General features: G+C 35.2%; 1 protein-coding gene across 2 annotated transcripts in view; it reads left to right on the top strand.

The window, feature by feature from the left end:
• The first annotated feature begins 83 nt into the window (after positions 1 to 83).
• DNAI7 (dynein axonemal intermediate chain 7) overlaps positions 84 to 20,068 on the top strand; it is a 74,307-nt gene continuing 54,322 nt past the window's right edge. For both annotated transcript variants that reach the window (XM_060024456.1, XM_060024455.1), the window contains exons 1-4: positions 84 to 220; positions 3,142 to 3,162; positions 16,697 to 16,781; positions 19,266 to 19,357. In XM_060024456.1, coding sequence (XP_059880439.1) covers positions 218 to 220; positions 3,142 to 3,162; positions 16,697 to 16,781; positions 19,266 to 19,357 — 201 coding nt within the window. In that variant the 5' untranslated portion in view covers positions 84 to 217. The remainder of the gene's footprint in view (positions 221 to 3,141; positions 3,163 to 16,696; positions 16,782 to 19,265; positions 19,358 to 20,068) is intronic.

The raw sequence follows: 20,068 nt of genomic DNA, 5'->3' as shown, positions 1-20,068 counted from the left end.
GCAACCTGTCAGGGAAGGGGGCGGGGCGCCGTCCGGAAGAACCCCAGTGCGACTGCGCGGACCGAGACGCTCGGATCTCCACTCCCGCCTTGGCGCCAGTGGGAGGGGCTTGTCGTCCTGACAACCCGCGAGCGTTTGTCCTCACAACCCGGGAGCGTTTGTCCTCACAACCCTGAGCTCCGACTTGGCCGACTACGGAGGTAGTGTCTGTCTCAGCATGGTGAGCAGGGAAAGTGGGGGAGCTGGGTGAAGGGGCGAGCATTGATTCTCCTGCACCGTGTTAAATGATGTAACAAGAACCTGTCATATTTTATCAGAGGGGAGCGAGTCGGTTTAGGAAAGAGCCCATACCCTTGGGGTGGGGGTGGGGGGGGGAAGGACCTTCCCCAGATCTGTGGCCTTCTGTCCAGGCTCCGGCGGACAGGTGGGAGTAAAAACCAGTTTCTGCAAACGGGGAATGATCAGTGCGGTCAGATGATGTCTTAAAATCTCGACCTCTTGCTAAATGTAAATATCGGTCTCAATTTAGTAACTTCCAATAGTGATAGACATTCCCATGAAATTGCTATTTTATTGCAGCTTGGCGGAAGTGTTTTTTTGCCTCCTTATCAATTAATGAAAAGCTTTATCAATTTACTCTGCTTTCACAAGTTATTTTGTGTGGTCTTTTGTGGAAATTTGGATTGTTTCGTAATTCAGGGTATGCAACCTGTCCTGTGTTTATTAAGTATGATAAAGCTTCTTGTTTTGTTTTTCTGCACTCCTCAGCTGTCATGCCTTCTCCAAGAACACAGGCCAACATGTAGCTGTAAGATGTTCTCATTTCCCATTTTCTTAAATGTGATTTCCGTCTTCTTTTATGATTAAAACCAGAGGAAGTGGAAAATGTAATTAATTATTTAATTCGTTGATTAAGGGAAAATATGGAGCATGTTCTTTGTGCTTGGCACTAGGCTGAAGCCAAGGACACAAAGGTGAAAATTACCATCTCTCCCTGGTATGGAAGACAGACTTAGCAAATTAATTACAATACAGTTTTATAACTGTAATAATTGAAGTGACTACAATGGAGTAACGCAAAGTTGGAAATGTTGAAATTGGGGCAGGAGAGGGGATGGGAACAGGAAGGGAAGAGCAGTGCTTTTCAAGCTGTGTTTTAAAGTATGATTGTGAATTTACCAGAAGTGATGAGAAGAAATAGGGCATGGAGAGCATTCATGTCAGGGAGAATAGAAAGTAAATGGATTTTAAGTGGACTGAAAACTGCTGATAACTTAAGGGAACAATAAGCACCTATTTATTATCTTCCAATCGGTACACAAGTTTCTTGTTCTTAGATCCCTCTAGGAATCTTTCTCAAAATGTGGTTTCTGGAAAATTTGCCTCTAATAAACCTGGAATACCAGTTAAAATGCAAATTCCAGGAACAGACTGGACTCCAGATCTACATTATTAGTTTCCTAAGGCTGCCAAATAACAACATACCACAAGTTAACTGGCTTAAACAATAGACTTAACGGTTTCACAGTTGTAGAGGCTGGAAGTCCAAGTTCAAGGTGTTGTCAGGGTTATGCTCCCCCTGCAGGTGCCAGCTTCCGGTACTTCTTGGCTTGTGGCAGCATTACCTCATTCTTCACTGGCGTTCTCCCTGTGTGTGTATCTGTGTCCAAATTTCCCCTTTTTTAACAAGGACGCCAGTCATGTTGGATCAGAGATCCACCCTATTCCAGTATGACCTCATCTTAATTTAACCACATCAGCAAGGACCCTCTTTCCAAATAAGGTAAAATTCAGAGATACTGGGAGATAGGACTTTAATGTATGAATTTTGAGGGGGCACAATTCAACCAATAACATGAACTGAATTACAATGGGGAGAGAGAAGGAATATGCCCAGGAATATGCATTTTAACAAGCATCCTAGGTGATTCTTATGCCCTCGTAACTTTGAGAACTTCTCTACTACATAATGCTCCTATGATTTGCAGGATGGGTGAGGATATGTACGTAAACTCAACCTGCGTCACATTAAAAGCACTGGTGAGAGATGACAATTCCCCCACCTTTAAAATGTGGCTGCTTGGGAACAGGGCCAATGCTGTTTAGCTATTCTGCTGTATAGTAGTTATTATAAGATGGAAGCATGTTAACTATTAATTGATAGCAAATATGATAAAAAATAAAACACATTTATAAAAGTTATGAGAGCCAGGTCTCCATTATTATTCATATCATCTCCAGCATCTCAGAGTGCTTTGAGTGTAAATCATTAATAAATACCTGCTGAGCAAATTAGTGAAATATATGCACTTTTCAAGAAGATATAAGCTACTGCTTTGTGTCAGTTTTAACATTTATATTTTATACAGTGATAACCTTATGGCTTGAACCACTAACTTCTGTACAAGTCGTCAAATGTGGAAAGTGTGTGATCTTATAGTCACGTGGTCCCCTACAAATTCCTTACCAGAAATCTAATGAACACGTGGGCCAAATCAGGAGATTACAAGTACTGTTACTAAAAAGTACTTGTAAATATTGATTGAAATACTGTACTTTCCAAAATCCAAAAAAGCATAGATCTGTTTTAGGACACATTGCTGAATAGAATCATTTTGTCAGTTTTGCCTGTTTTAAATGACGGGTTCTGTTTCTATAAAATCAGCAATCTAACTTTACAGAAAGATTGTTTCTTTATAACATGAGATCATTCCCACACTTTCAAGCTTGACATTAGTACCAACACTAATGTCAGTGATTTCTTCTTCTTTAGAATCCTTTAAACTAGTGCCTTCTCGACTGGTGCTCTGTTTTGTGATCGGGCATTTCATGAAACATGGATCATTGATCGTCGTAAGAATGAGTGTAAAATCTACTTACAAAAGATGCTTCAGTGGGTGAACTATCTTAGTCTTTCCTAGACTTGCTTGTAGTTTTGTCTGAATTCTTTTCTAAAAAAACTTTTTCATTTTGAGATGATTTTAGATTTACAGAAAAGTTGCATAGAGGGTACAGAGAGTTCCCTTATACTCTTTACCCAGCTTCTCCTAATTTTAATATGCTAGGTAATCAGGATAGTTTTGTTTAAATGTCTGAATTATTTTTTAAATTTATCAATTCTTTTGTTTTTCCAACTTTTAGGGTCCCAAAGCAAAAAAAAAGGTAGGTGGAAATTATTTCTCAAAACAGTTTTAAAGCACTGACATTGTACAAACAATTTTTAAATGTTTTCCAGTAGTTTTTATAGTTTATAGAGTTTACTAAGCTTAGTCTTTAGACATTAATGCTATTTAAATCATGGAATAATCCCTTACAATAACAGGACGTATTTCAAATTTGACATAAAAAGATAGTTCTAATTTCACAAAGAGTTTTTAAAATACCTTTTAATTTTTACTTGTGTCTAGATTTGAGGTGTTTTTATTACTTGCGCTCTAGAAAATTTTGGATTAGGAACGCTTTTCTTCATTTCAGATAAACGCATAAAAATTTAGTTCTAAAACCTTCTGTGACTTAAAAGCGAACCCTAGGATAATATGTCTTTAAATGGGTTTCATGGTAACACGTACTGAATTTTTCTGTGCTTTGTAAAAATTTGAGTTCATTAAGGGGTGTCTCAAATAACTTTTTCTCTCTTCTTAGTAGATTTATACCTGAAAGCAGAGATTATTATCTCTTGACTGGCAAACGTAGACATAGTTCATTTGATCTAAAAGGTCTTTCTTAATCAGTTGCCAAAGTAGTTTCATGCAAAAATGTGATTGCCACCTATTCTTGAAAAATTGGAAACCTGATAACATTGGACCTACAGTCCTATAAGGGAACAGTTGGCTAGACTAAGTAGCAGCTACCCCTTTGAGAAATGCATAAATTCTTCAGTTTGCTGTTGTCCAGACTATGACCAAATCCCTTACATTATTTACCTACCTGGTCCAATAGGGATTTAGGTTTGGAATGCCAGCATTAAGGCATATCTGATAAGTCACTACTCTGTTAATTTCCCCGCCATTTTCTGTTATGGAATCAGTTATACTCTCTGTGTTCTCATAGCACATGAATTTGTCCATACCGCAATTATAATGCCTATCATTTATTGTAATGATTTATCATTATGTGCTGTTCACGGTCAAGAGCATGTCGTATTAATTTTTGTGTCCATAGCATTTAGTCTGGCACGTAGTAGAAATTCAATCAATATTTGTTGAATGAATATGTGAAACCCCATTTACCCTACCACTACTTTAAAACACTTGGGCCCTTGATTAATTAAGAAGAAATGCTTGGGCTTCCCTGGTGGCTCAGTGGTTGAGAGTCCGCCTGCCGATGCAAGGGTCGCAGGTTCATGCCCCAGTCCGGGAAGATCCCACATGCCGCAGAGCGGCTGGGCCCGTGAGCCATGGCCGCTGAGCCTGCGTGTCTGGAAAAAAAAGAAGAAATGCTTATATAAATGTGCATTCAATATTTATACAATTCAACATTTCTTCAAAAATGCTATTGAGTGCCATCTATGTTTGCTTTTCTCAGTCACTTGAACCCACTACCAACCTGATACTGTTTTAGGGACTGTGGATATAAATAACTGAACAAAATTTATGAAGACTCTGGGCACATTCTTATGGGGGAAGTATTCTGGAGGACTACAATCATATATATGTTTGTCTACAATAGTTTATTAGTTTGTGTGGGCATTCATTTTCAGCTTTAGATTGTGAAATCTTAGAGGCATTGTTTTAAATCTGAAAACTCATTGTTCTAATGACTTTGGTACTTAACCATGGATGTATGGGTGCTAAATAAATACATTTGGATTCTTTTCTTCATATTGTTGTTTCCCTTAAAGAATGGTGAGATTCATCCTGTGACATTTGAAACCAAACATACGGAAAAAATTACTCACTTTTTAATTATTTCCATTCTTAAAGGTTATGGTTTGGAGATGAGGTGAGCCTGTAAAGGGAATTACAGTATGGTTAAAAAATCATGGAAAGGTATATTTTATTTCTGATTTCTTAAAGTTTTATTTTAAGGGAAAAAAGTAATAAACACATATGGTACAAAATTAAAGTAGCATAAAAATGTAAAAGTTCCTCCTAGCCAAGACTAAAAGAACCACTGCAAATCTTTTCTTTCATTTTGTAATCATTAAAAAGTACACACACACACACACACGCACACGTTTTCTCCCCACATAATGGGAGCATTCTGCACCTTCTAGTTTTCACTTGATGATGTTGCATTTTATTAATTCTAGTATACTCACATTTTAACATGACTGAAATTGAGATATGTTTTATGGTTGATAATAACTTACAATCATTGTAGTCCTGAATTGACATCTATTTCCTCCAGAGATGTTTGCTTCTGTCGGTCACTTGGGCTTACTACCAACCTAATACTACTTTAAATTCTCTTCCTGAGAGTTTTTGGACCACACTAATAGTATGAGTCAGACTGCAAATCCACATTAACTGACTTGTGGTTTAACTTTTCAGGGATTTTTTTTTTTTCTTCGTTCTATTCATTTTTCAGGATTGAGCTATGCAAGTTTCCTTGTATCTTTCTGTATTGTAGGTTCATTTGTGTTTACCTATTATTCAGCTATATACAGGCATTTCCTTTTACATTCACATCTTGGGCAGTTCCTTTTTTGGTATAATATCAATAATTTAAATGTGAATCTTACATCTGATGGCATCATAGATTCTATGGAGTAAATATGTCTTGGGGACCTTTTTTTGTTTCAGCACATTGAGATTATATCACTTCTTTTCATATCTGTATCACATTCCATTGAAAGTATATCTATGATTTTTATATTGTCCCTATTTTTCACTACTACAAACAAGGTAGAAATGAAGATCCTTGTATATAAGGCCTTGCAAACATATGGAAAAATAGTTGTTTCATTGATGTAGCAGTATTCTAGGCAATAAGAGTCCAGCAGCAAGACAGAGTCCCTGTCCTCATGAAACTTACATTCTTTTTGTCCCAGCTTTATTAAGATATAATTGACGTATAACATTGTATTATAAGTTTCAAAGTATACAATGTGATGATTTGACATATGTATGTTTTATGAAATGATTACCAAAATAAGGTTGGTTAATATATCCATCACCTCACGTAATTACCATTTTGTGTGTGTACCCGTGTGTGTTGAGGACATTTAAGATCAACTGTCTTAGCTACTTTCAAATATACAATACAGTATTGTTAACTGTAGTCACCATGCTGTACGTTAGATCCTCAGAACTTATTTATTTTAATAACTGGAAGTTTGTACCTTTTGACCAACACCTCTCCATTTCCCCCATTCCCAGCCCCTGGCAATTACCAATTTACTCTCTGTTTCTATGAGTTTGGCTTTTTTAGACTCCACGTATAAGTGAGATCATGCAGTATTTTTCGTTCTCTGACTTATTTAACTTAGCATAACGCCCTCCAGGTTCATCTGTGTTGTTGCAAATAAGATCCTCTTTTTTTTGTGACTGAATAATATTCCATTTTATATATATATAATATAATATTTATAATATTGTATTAATATGTAATATATTCAATATATTATATTATAATATATATATTCCAATTTGTCCAATAATATTATATATATATATATATCACATTTTCTTTATTCATTCATCTGTGGATAGACACCACTTAGGTTGTTTTCATGTGTTGGCTATTGTGAATAATGTTGCAGTGCACACGAGGGTGCAGATATCTCTTCAAGAGAGTGATTTCATTTCATGAAGCTTACATTCTTTCTGGGGAGGGGAGGTGAAGAAAAAATATAATTTCAGATTGCTTTGAATGTACAGAAAACCAAGAAAGGGGTCAGTGGGAAATGTGGGGTAGGGTATAATGTTATAATGGTGATTAAAGAGCTAAAGTTTGAGAAGAGAAAGGATGAAATGAGCATTCTAGGCAGAAGAAACAGTTATTGCAAAGACCCATAGTTGGGAATGACCTTGGTGGTTAGAATAGAGTGAGCAAAGTTGAAGTGAAAGATAAAATGTGAGGTGGAGGGATGGTGAGGGTTGAGGGGTGGGCAGAAGGGTTGGGGGAGATAAGTAGGAGCCAATTCTTAGCCAACTGGGCCACGGTGAAACGACTGGGTTTTATTCTGAGTGTGGGAGAGTTGTAAGCAGAGGAGTGACATGATCTGATTTATATCTTTAAATGGTCAGTGGAGAATTCGCTGTAGGGAAACAAGAGTAGAAGTAGGAGGACCAGTTAGGAAACTGTTGCATCAGTGTAGGTCAGAAGTCTTTACACCAAGGTGAACCCACTTCTAGAAGTAAAACATACTCTTTCCTGGAAAAAATGTACTGTCTTGAAGCCGCGCACTTTTGCTATTGCATTTTCCCCTTTTGCAAGTACGCTTCTGCTTTACAAAACAAAGGTCTATCTCTCATACATTCTAAATCTTACTGTACTTCATTGCCCTAGAACCTGGGCTATGAGACTAAAGGACCTTTCAAAACACTCATGTTGGCAAGGCTTTCTTTAATCAAGGCACTAATGACTTCTTGTTTTTGTCTGTCTTACAAGTAAGTGGTGAAGTGTGGCATTTGAAATATTGAGATATTCTGAATGTCCTATATTTTGTAGTGTGGAGTGGTGGGACTGGTAATAATCTTTATTTAGTGACATTGCTTGTAAGATTGTCAAATGATGATGCAAAACAAATGCTCTCACAGTGTAATTTATTGATAAAACATTCAGACTCCAAAAATAATAACATTAATTTTTTTAATGAAGAAAGATTAAGGGTATCAGTAAAAATGTAAATGAGCTTAATATTTTTACGTAGACCTTAAAGTTGCCTTTGAAACTTCATTTAATTTAAATTAGTATTATTCATTGCAAAAACTAGGAAATTGTACAAGACTATAGAAAAGGTTGTAACACCTGGTACCCTGTTAAAACACCCATCGCTGCATTTATATCAGTATGTTTTCTTCAGAAACCACTGTACTTCGTAGAATGCATGAAATAGCAGAAGACATTGATTAGATTGTAGGGAAAAATGCCTTACAGACTGATTAATGCATAGATGAACTTGGAATACTTTGAATTGATTTTATTTGAATAGATTGAGACAGGTGCCCAAGTACCTCCAGGCATGGAACTGTAAAGAATGGGCAAAAAGGGGGCCCTATAGCTCATATCTATACTTATATCCTATTTTAATTTAGGAATACCATATTCACAAAGAAGCTTTGGTTGCCTAAAATTTGAGTCCTGGTTTCTATGGAACATTCAGTGTTTACCCTAAAATATAAATGGTGTTAAGTTCAGGACATTAAATAATTGCATCTTTTAAAACAATGTGTGAGGAAATGGAACCAGCTTATACCTGGCTTATAATAAAAAAAGAGATAGCTTATCATGAGATGCATATTAACACATTTATTAGTATAGAAACATGAAGTCAAACTGTCTGTGATAGAAAATAAGTATGATATGTCCAGTTGGTTTAACTTTGAAGGCTGGGCTTTGCTAATTAGGTAAATTGACTTTTTTTTAATACTTCAAATGAGCAAAATCTATAGCTTTAAAGTTTTGATCAATTTAAAATCAAAGCAAGTGGTAAAATAAAATAATTTTTTCAAAATATTATTTTGATTTTCCCATTTCCAGTAATATTGGGCGTAAGATTTTTTGGATCAGACTTTCTGCTGAGGGCTTCCCTGGTGGCGCAGTGGTTGAGAGTCTGCCTGCCGATGCAGGGGACACGGGTTTGTGCCCCGGTCTGGGAAGATCCCACATGCCGCGGAGCGGCTGGGCCCGTGAGCCATGGCCGCTGAGCCTGTGCTCCGCAACGGGAGAGGCCACAACAGTGAGAGGCCCGCGTACCATAAAAAAGGAAAAAAAAAAACCTTTCTGCTGAAAACAATAAATAATGCTGACTAAAATATATATGTATAGATCAAAACTTCCATCTTAAAGGAACTTAAGAGCTGATAAGGTAATAAGAAATTATCAGGAGAAAACCTAAATTAAGGAAGGAACCAAAGAAGTAATGGACGCACTAAAACTCTTTTTCATGAGGGCATTTGCAGTACAGGGCAAAACTTGAACTTGTGGTTTTAACAGCAACAGTGGGAGCCAAAAACAGTGGAGTGATGTCTTCAATGTGCTGAGAGTAAATAACTGCCAACTTAGAATTCTGTATCAGCTCAAATAGTTTTCAAAAATAAAGGTGAAAGAAAAATATTTTCTCAGGTAAAAACTGTGTTTTTCACCTGCTGCAAAACAGATTATATGCATAAGGTATAAAACAGTAATCCACATAATAACATGTGGGTTTAAAAAATAGATACATGAAAACAACACATAATATTCATCAGTTGATAAGTAGATAACAAGATGTGGTATATCCGTACAATGAAATATTTTTCAGCCATAAAATGGAAGTATTGATACATGCTATAGCGTGGAAGAACCTTGAAAACATTGTTCTGAATGAATAAAGTGAATCACAGAAGATCACACATTGTATGATTCCAGTTATATGAAATGTCCAGAATAGGCAAATATATAGATAAAGTAGATTAGTGGTTTCACAGAGCTGGGAGGTTGTGAGGAAATGGAAGGGGGTGCTGCTAATGGGTATGGGATTTCTTTTGGGGGGTGATGGAAATGTTCTGAAATTGATTATGGTGATAGTTGCACAACTCTGAATACACTAAAAGCCATTGAATTCTACACTGTAAATGGGTGAACTATATGGTATATAAGTTTTATCTCAGTAAAACTGTTTTAAAAAGATATATGACAGCAATAATGTATAATTTGGGTAGGGCAAGGATTAATTGAGTTAAGATGTTCTAAAGTCCCTGTACTGTTTGGTAGTATGGTAAATGTATTTATATATTAGGTACATAGGTTGACTTTCTAGGATAGCCACTAAAATGATATAAATAGAGTATATAACTTCCAAACCAGTAGAGGGAAAATAGCGCACTAACAAAAAAATAATCAATTGAAGATACCAAGAAATATGAAAAGAAGGCAAGACAAACCCAAAATGAAAAGGGAAAGATTGTCAGATTGGATAAAAAATAAAAGCTAACAATAATCTTTTTACAAATACCATCTAAAGAATAAAAATACAGAAGAGTTAAACTAAGATGATGGAAAAAGGCATGCTATGCAAGTAATAGAAAGATGAAAGTTGGTATAACTATAATAATATTAGACATGGTAGACTAAGACAAAAAGCACTTCTAGAAATAAAGAGGGTCATTTTGTGATGATAAAGTTTTGATTAACCAAGAAAATATAATTTTAAATCTGTATATACCTAATTATAATACCTTGAAATATACATTGCACAGATTCAGAGAACTGTCAGGAGAAATAGACAAGTTCACAATCACAGTGGAAGATTTCTTCTTTCAGTAACTGATAGAAAAGCATTAAAAAAAATAAAACAGGACGTAAAGATTGGAACAACATGAACAAATCATTAGATTTGTTAGAATAAGAATTAGACATATTTAGAACATTGCACTCAACAACTAGAGAATTTTAAGCACATATATTTTTTATTCCAGAACTGACAATGTACTGAGACATAAAACTATTCTCAAAGTTCAAAGAATTGAAACAATTCAGAGCATGTATTATAACCTCAGTGAAATTAAGCTTAAAAGTCAAAGAAATAAATTATGAACAGGAAGATACAATATGCTGGGAAATTAAAAAAAATTCTCAAGTGGGTCAAGATGGAAGTAAAAAGATAATTTTAACTCAGTAATAAGAAAAATACTTCAAAATTTGTGAATGTGTCTAAAGAAGTACTTAGAGGGAAATATGTAGCCCTAAATACTTTAGAAGATGAAAAATTAATGAAACTAAGCATCATTTTCAAGAAGTAAGAAAAAGAAACTCGAAGTAAGGAGGAGGAAGGAAATAATAAAGACAAATATAAAAATTAATAAAATAGAAAACATACAATAGAGAGGATTTATAACCTCATATCTTTCAAGTCTTCACTCAAATGTTACCTTCTCCATGAGGCCCACCCTAAACACTGTATTTAACATTGTAATTCATCCCTTCCCCAATGACCCCTGCAGTCTGGAGTCCCTTTGATTTCTCCCATAGCACTTTTCATCTTCTAAAATATTTTTTTTTTTTTTTTTTTTTTTTTTTTTTTTTTGCGGTACGCGGGCCTCTCACTGCTGCGGCCTCTCCCGTTGCAGAGCACAGGCTCCGGACGCGCAGGCCCAGCGGCCATGGCTCACGGGCCCAGCCGCTCCGCGGCACGCGGGATCTTCCCGGACCGGGGCAGGAACCCGTGTCCCCTGCATCGGCAGGCGGACTCCCAACCACTGCGCCACCAGGGAAGCCCTGAAATATTTTATAAATTATTTTACAATTTTGTTTATTGTACCACAGAGATATATTGTACAGCACAGGGAATATAGCCAGTATTTTATAATAACTATAAATGGAGTATAATCATTAAAAATTGTGAATCACTATGTTGTATACCTGAAGCTTAATACTGTAAATCAACTAGTCCTCAATTTTAAACATTATTTTTAAATTGTTTGTTTATTGTTTTTGTCTTTCTCTTCCTATTTGAATATAAGTTCATTAAGACAAGGATTTCTGTTTACTGATACGTCTCAAATACCTATCATATATTAGACTCTCAGTATTTCTTAAAATAGTTGAATGAACAAATAGGCCACAATTTATTTCTCTGAAAATACTGATAAAATTGACAATTTTCTGGTAAATTTTATCAAAAAGAACAAATAGCATAAATAATCAATACAGGCATTCCTTATTTTATCATGCCTTGCTTTATTGCACTTCACAGATATGGCATTGTTTACAAATTGAAGGTTTGTGTTGAGCAAGTCTATCTGTGCCATTTTTCCAATAGCATTTGCTCACTTCGTGTCTCTCTGTCACATTTTGGTAATTCTTGCAATATTTCAAACCCTATGACTTGCTAAAGGCTCAGATGATATTTAGCAATTTTTAGCAATAAAGTATTTTTAAATTAAGGTGTGTATATTTTTTTAGACACAGTGCTATTGTACACTTAATAGACTACAGTATAGTGTAAACATAACTTTTATATGCACTGGGAAACCAAAAAATTTATGACTTGCAATATTCCACCGCTTTACTGTGGTGGTCTGGAATCAAACCCACAGTATCTCCAAGGTATGCCTGTATTAGGCATGAAAAGACACATGACTTTAACAATAAATGACATAATTTGAACATCTTTATATGCCAATAAATTAGAAAATTTAGATGAATTAGACAAATAGAAAAAAAAACTTCTCACACTGTTTCTTGAAGAAGTAGAAAACCTGAATAGTCCTATAATCATTTAAGAAATTATATCAGTGGTTAAAATTTTTCCCAGAAAGAAAATTCTAGGTCTGTAAGTCTTTGTTAGCTAGTTCTTCATTCACAGATAAATTATTTCACTTTTATACAAATCCTTCTAGAGCATGAAAAAAGAGGAAACATTTCCAATTAATTTTGAGTTACCTGGGTAGCCTGAGAATAGCATGGGAAAGGAAAATTGAAGCCCATTCATGAACATAAATACAAAATGTCTAAACAAAATGTTAGCAAGCTCACTTGGAAGTATATAGAATAATAATAAATTATGACCCAATTCAGCTTATTCCAGGGAGGCAGAATTGGTTTAACGTAAGAAATTAAATGAATACAATTAGATGGAGTTAAAAATTCAGTTACTATGTCTTACCATTTAATAGCTTAAAGGGCACCTCTTTAGCGTGATAGAAGTATCTATATTTTAAATAAACAAAAAACTGCCAGAGAAGGAAACTACTGAAATTAACAAATATTGACTAGGATAATGATTATGAGAGTGTAAATTGGAATAATTACTTTAGAAAACTCAGCTTCAACAACATTGAAAATGCACATACCCACCAGTTTTACTTCTAGGTATATACATTGTAGAGAAATTCTTGTATGGACACCAGGATACATACACTCAAAGGTTTATAGCAGCATTATTCATGATAGTAAACTAGAAACCATCCAATGTCAATCAGTAGAAGAATGGATAAATAAATTAATGAGTTACTATTCAGCAGTGAAAATATACAGGTACTGCTATATCCCCCCCTTGGGTGAATCTTACAAACCATAATTTGTATCTAAAGAAGTAAATCACACAAAAGGACAAGTAGGATTGTATTATCCTACTTATAGGAAATATCTAGAGTAGTCAAACTCATAAAGACAAAAAGTAGGATGGTGATTGATAGGGGCCGGGTTGGAGGCAGAAGGGGAATTAATGTGTAATGTGTAATGGATACAGAGTTTCGGTTTGGGATGATGAAAAAGTTCTGGAGATGGGTGGAGGTTATGGTTGTACAACAATGTGAATGTACTTAATGCCACTGACCTGCACACTAAAAAACGCTTAAAATGGTAAATTTTATGTTATGTATATTTTATGACAATAAGGAAATTACAATTGTATCCATAAAGTATAATTGGATTTATGAAGAAATTCAAAGGTAAGAAAACTATTGTTTAGGAATATATACATATGTAATAAAACTTTAAAGAAAAACAAGAAGGACATTACAAATATCAGTGATTATCTCTAGGAGTTTTTTGGTAAGTCAATATAATTTTTGGCATATGTTGTGGAAAGAATTCAAATAACTGCACGATACAGCTGTAAGAAACCTATTCCCGTCGGCTTTGTAATATAAACCAAATTTTTCATTTCTTATGGCTATAAAAATTAAAATAGAATCTGTCTGAATCCTTGTTTCATTCAGCAATAGCTAACATTTATCCCTGGATCATGAACTGACCAGGAAAACGAAAAAACCCAACAATCTCATCAAAAGGCGCATATCTAGTAAAATTTTACTTTTTATGTTTTAATATTTACCTATCAAAATTTGTAATATAAAATGTTGCTTTGTTCAATTGTCTACCAAAAATAATTATAAAATTAACTCAATCCAGAGCAAAATTTGTACTGCTTAGAAACTTAGAGTCAAGGAAATTAAAAATTTCATACATATTTTTATAACATAAATATGATAGGAAGATCAACAAAAGTTGTTCAAGTGTATTACACTAGGATAAGATTCTGTGGGGGAAGTGGAATGGAAATATGAATTCAAAGAGAAAAGGATTAAAATTTTTATTAAAGAAAAGCTTGTTCATATTTTTTTATTTGATATTGGCCGTCAAATCACTATAGTATGTATCGATAGATCCATTGGATATATTTTAAATAGTGATGGATATATTTAAAGGAGTGATGTAAAAGTTTTCTTTTATATATGATATACTAGAAAGTACAACATTTGAAGTTATTTAAACTTGTGGTAAAAAGTTTTCAATGTCAACGTAAAAATGTGTGAAGGGGGTACATAGCTTTTCAAAATCCTTTTAGGGACTATATGAACAAATAGTTTTTAAAGTTACTAATCAACTACGTCTAAGGAGGAGAAACCAGAAAAGAAGTCTAAGAAGGAGGGAAGAAGCAAAATCAGATAGTACCAACCTGAAGGCCTAATGAAGAAAATATTTCAAGATGGAAGAAGAAAACTTTGTCAAATGATGATAACAGATGAGTAAAATGAGGGCTGAAAACTGGCCATTGTCATCGGAAACATGGCCATCTTAAGGTTCCATGACAAGAGAGGTTTCAATGGAACAATAAAAATGAAAGCCTGATTAGAATGGGGCATGCAGAAAATGGGGACATGAAAGCAGTGGGCAACTCCTTTTAGGCAGTCTAATATAAAGGGTAACAGCATTGGAGCAAAAGAAGAAGAGGGATGTGAAATCCAGGGAGGGAGAGATCTATGAATAACAAGAGGTGTTAATTACAGGACCCAAGTCTTATATAGGCAATAAGGGATAGGATCTAGTGTAAAAGTGGTGGATTCAGACTTAAATAGCAGAAGGTACATCCAGTTCATCCAGTGTAACAGGAAGGGAGACAAAGGTAGAGGTAAATTAAAAGATCTGGTGTGTAAAGTAGCATATTCTTAAAAGTTTCTAGTGATGTAAAGTCAACAGCTGAGAGTAAAAAGAGGAGAGGATTTTGGAAGAGTGAAGAGAATGAAATAGCAATAGGAATGCTGTATGGTGCTTAGAGCCTGTTTAAATGTGTGCTCACAACTTTGAGCTCATGTAGTTTTCTCTGGCAAGGTCCAGCTGCTCCTGTTGCTAGCTCAGAATAAGTGGAGAGTTGGGTTTAACTAGAACTAGGAATTGCCCGCTGAGCTTCTCAGAGGGAGAGGAAAATAGAGGAGGCAGAGATATATAAGTTAGTGATTATGTGATGAACTGTGAAATCTAACCAGGGTAAGGAAGAAGTGACAGTATGTGGGGGTTGATGAACGGTGAAAAAGTGATAGGGCTAATGTATTGGAGACTCCAGTGGAGCATCCTGCAGTAGGTGAGCCAAAAAGAGCAGGTGGTCATCCAAGAGTCTATGTATCCCTAGGATTAACCACTCAATTGATTCCTAAATTTAGATGGTGCACTTCTCTTTCCATACTCTCCCTTAGGGAAAATGGAAGGGAGGCGGTCATCACCAAGATAGTTCTCAAATCTGTATTCTGTGGCCCTGATCTCTTGGCTACATCTCAGTTCTTCAGTTTCAAAGCCTGCAAGCATTGCCTGGATTCTCCACCAGCACTTCATACTAATTAAATTTCTCTAAACAGTTTCTCTTTCAAGTTTGCATCTTCTGGACTAATATTCTTCTTTTTTGATTCTTCTCTGACTGCTTCCTCTCCATGACTCCAATTTTAATCATTATCAAATAAGTTAGCTTATAAAATATTTATTGGATCCATCCCCCATCTGCATTTCCATTGTCATGACTTTATTAATTATTGTTAATAGTAGCCAAAATGTATAATCTTTACAGTCATTTTTTCCCCTAACACCAGGTTTGTTTTCCAGATAATAGCCACAGACCTGGAAAACTTTTAGGGGGTTTCCCATTCTTTTAGCACAATGTCCAATCTCTACAGCATAGGCTCCAACCTTCTTTTCCATTCTCATGTCCATCATTACCTCTTCTTGGGGTTTTCCTAGGGCCTATCCAGTGCTCTCCCAACTCCATATCTTATGCCTGCCTTTCCCCCTTGGAGTATCTTCCTCTCATATCTGAATGTTAAAATCTTTTGGGCACAAACTTTAATACTCGATACCCTATAAAAATTTTACTTGATCCCAGCTGTTGAAAACAATTTGGCCTTACTCCAAACTTGCAAAATAACTCTATATCTGTTAGTCATAAAAATATCTTTAATTTTTATAGACATGTAGCAGTGTTAAAGATATTTTTACATGTTTTATTTTAATCCTTACAAAAATGAAATGAGGTTTTATTTAGCACCACTTTAAAGATGTGAAAACTGAAAATGAGAGAATTAACTTGTATATACTTGTCACTGTCACTCTTGCCTTTGAATAATTTATATGTTAATTTTCCTACTTGTTTCCATACTTTGTCCTCAAGGCACTGAGTCAAGGCTTTGCACTTAATAGGCAGTCTTATTTGAATGAGTAGAAGACTGGATTCATGAAAGTAAAAGTGTTTTTCATAATTGCTAGTTGAGGGATATGTGTTTTTAAGTAATTTGAGTACATGTGAATAACCTTTTCAAAAATTGTGGCCTTTATTAAGTCTGGCAGTAAGAAAAAGAGAATCACCAAAGCCGACCAGTTGAAGCAGCTACAAGAGGAGGAGGAGAGACGACAAAAGGAGGAAGGTATAAAACACACAGTGGTAACTATTGTCACATGCAGGTAATACTAACAATAGGTTTGTATTTCTGTCATCCAGTCAGTACTTTTTAAAAACAATTTTCAAAATTTTTAATTTTTTGAATTTAATGTTTTATAATAGCTATTTGCTATTTAAAGGGTACCCAGAAATTTCTGTTAGGACACGCCAATCATTTTCAGATATATCTTGAAGGAGAGTTGCCAGTTAAAATACAGGATGCCCAGTTAAATTTGAATTTCAGACAAACAGTGGATGATTTGGGATAATTTGCCTCATGCAATGTTTAGGATATACTTGAACCAAAAAAAAGAGCCCATTGTTTATCTGAAATTCAAATTCATCTGAGCATCCTATATTTTTATTTACTAAATATGGCAACCCTATCTTAATTAAATTAAGTATAAGATGTTTATACTTATTGATTAAATTGGCATTGGTACTGATTGTGCAGTAAGAATTCTGAAACTCAAATTAAATAGCAAAAAATTATTTGGTCATTTAAAATAATAAAAAGTCACTTTAAAAATCTGAATAGTTTATAAAAATAGAACTACCATATGACCCAGGAATCCCACTACTGGGCGTATACCCTGAGAAAACCCTAATTCAAAAAGAGTCATGTACCACAATGTTCATTGCAGCACTATTTACAATAGCCAGGACATGGAAGCAACCTAAGTGTTCATCGATAGATGAACGGATAAAGATGTGGCACATATATACAATGGAATGTTACTCAGCCATAAAAAGAAATGAAATTGAGCTATTTGTAGTAAGGTGGATGGACCTAGAGTCTGTCGTACAGAGTGAAGTAAGTCAGAAAGAGAAAACAAATACCATATGCTAACACATGTATATGGAATCTAAAAAAAAAAAATGGTTCTGATGAACCAAGGGGCAGGACAGGAATAAAGACACAGACGTAGAGAATGGACTTGAGGACACAGGGAGGGGGAATGGTAAGCTGGGACGAAGTGAGAGAGTAATATTGACATATATACACTACCAAATGTAAAATAGATAGCTAGTGGGAAGCAGCTGCATAGCAGAGAGATCAGCTCAGTGCTTTGTCATGACCTAGAGGCGTGGAATAGGGAGGGTGGGAGGGAGATGCAGGAGGGAGGGGATATGAGGATATATGTGTATGTATAAGTGATTCACTTTGTTATAAAGCAGAAACTAACAACACTGTAAAGCAATTATATTCCAATAAAGATGTTAAAAAAAAATCTGAATATTTCAGATGGTTGTAGCTTTTAGCATGAAGAACATCTGTTGATTCAGATTCAGGTTTTAAATGTCTGTTCTTAGTTTCCATGTTGATTTTTTAATGTATAATCATATAAATCTTTTTTAGGTGACTCATGATAATAATACAGTATCAGGATCTACATCTTGGGGAATGTTTTATTATATTGGGTTAAACTCATATTCTTCAACATATATTTCATATTTTATTTTTTAATAGTGAAAGCAAGGGAAGATTAAGATAGTTACTTCTGGGCTTCCCTGGTGGCGCAGTGGTTGACAGTCCGTCTGCCGATGCAGGGGACATGGGTTCGTGCCCTGGTCCGGGAAGATCCCACATGCCGCGGAGTGGCTGGGCCCGTGAGCCATGGCCGTTGAGCCTGCGCGTCCGGAGCCTGTGCTCCACAACGGGAGAGGCCACAACAGTGAGAGGCCCACATACCGCAAAAAAAAAAAAAAAAAAAAGATAGTTACTTCCGATAATGTAGATGTCACAAGATTATGGAAATCTTCTGAAGATTTTACCTCTTAATTACCCATGATAGATTTGTCATTTTTCATTGATTAAAATCATTATTGGATTGCTATAAACTTTTTGGAGAAGAGAAATATCATCGTGAGCCAGAAATTTTGAGTCATGTTACTTTTTTTTTTTAATTTATTTTTATTTATTTATTTTTGGCTGAGTTAGGTCTTCGTTGCTGTGCACAGGCTTTCTCTAGTTGCGGAGAGCGGGGCCTGCTCTTTGTGGCAGTGCACAGGCTTTTCATTGCAGTGGCTTCTCTTGTTGCGGAGCACAGGCTCTAGGCACACAGGCTTCAGTAGTTGTGGCACGTGGGCTCAGCAGTTGTGGCATGCAGGCTCAGTAGTTGTGCCTTTCGGGCTCTAGAGTGCAGGCTCAGTAGTTGTGGTGCATGGGCTTAGTTACTCCGGGGCATGTGGAATCTTCCTGGACCAGGGCTTGAACCCGTGTCACCTGTATTGGCAGGCGGATTCTTAACCACTGCGCCACCAGGGAAGTCCGAGAGTCATGTTACTTTTTTGGAAGAAATCTAGCAGTTTTATTTCTACCACACAGTAAAGGTTGTGACTTCTATCAAATATTCCACCATTACTACATCTTAAATATTTGAAATAATTTTAAGTGCTTAAAAACAGACTAAAAAAAAAAAACAAAGAATAAAACAGACTAAAAATTTCTTTTGTTGTTGTTCTTTAGAGGAAGCCCGTGTGAAATACGAAAAAGAAGAAATGGAAAGACTTGAAATACAACGAGCTGAGAAAGAAAAATTGCGAAAACTTGAAGCAAAAGTAAATAAACATTAATGCTGTTATTACTGAAGACAAACTATGTGGCTATCAGATCTGTTTGGCCATTTAACGTCATTCTCCCCCATAGGTACCAGTAATATTTAGGCCTATCTGAACTGGTTTAATTCATTTTATCCTACCATAAAGTTATGGTGGGTAAATTATTACCCACATTTCACAGATCAGGAAATTGGTGAATAGAGAGATTAAGCAGCTAATAAATTTCAGAGCCAGGACTTAGACAGAAGTAGTCTTGCTTCAAAGCCCATGCTTGTAACCATTAAGTTATTATTCTCAATCTGTTGTATAGATAATTAAATAGGGACCAAAAAATGTTCAAATTCTACCTCTCCTTTTAAAATTTCACTTCTCTTTTTCACCAGAATTTTTCGTTATTGAATCAGTAGTTCTGTGATATTTTAATCTCAGGACAAAACCTCATTACTATTAAAAAGTGAAGATCCTCAAGGAGTTTTTGTTTATGTTTATCAATATTTACTATATTAGAAATTAAAACAGAAACTTAAAAACATCTATTATATTAATAGTGATTAAACATTGTTAAACATAAACATGAATAAAAAAATACATTAACATATTTTAAAAACAATTACAGTATATATATATATTTATTGAAGTATAATTGACATTTAAAATTATATTGGTTTTAGGTGTACAAAATAATGATTCGATAGTTGTATATATTGTGAA

This window comes from Delphinus delphis, chromosome 11, assembly GCF_949987515.2.
Source record: "Delphinus delphis chromosome 11, mDelDel1.2, whole genome shotgun sequence".
In the NCBI taxonomy this organism is placed as follows: Eukaryota; Metazoa; Chordata; class Mammalia; order Artiodactyla; family Delphinidae; genus Delphinus; species Delphinus delphis.
Note: the sequence above shows the minus strand (reverse complement) of the source record. Positions and strands in the feature narration are given on the sequence as shown.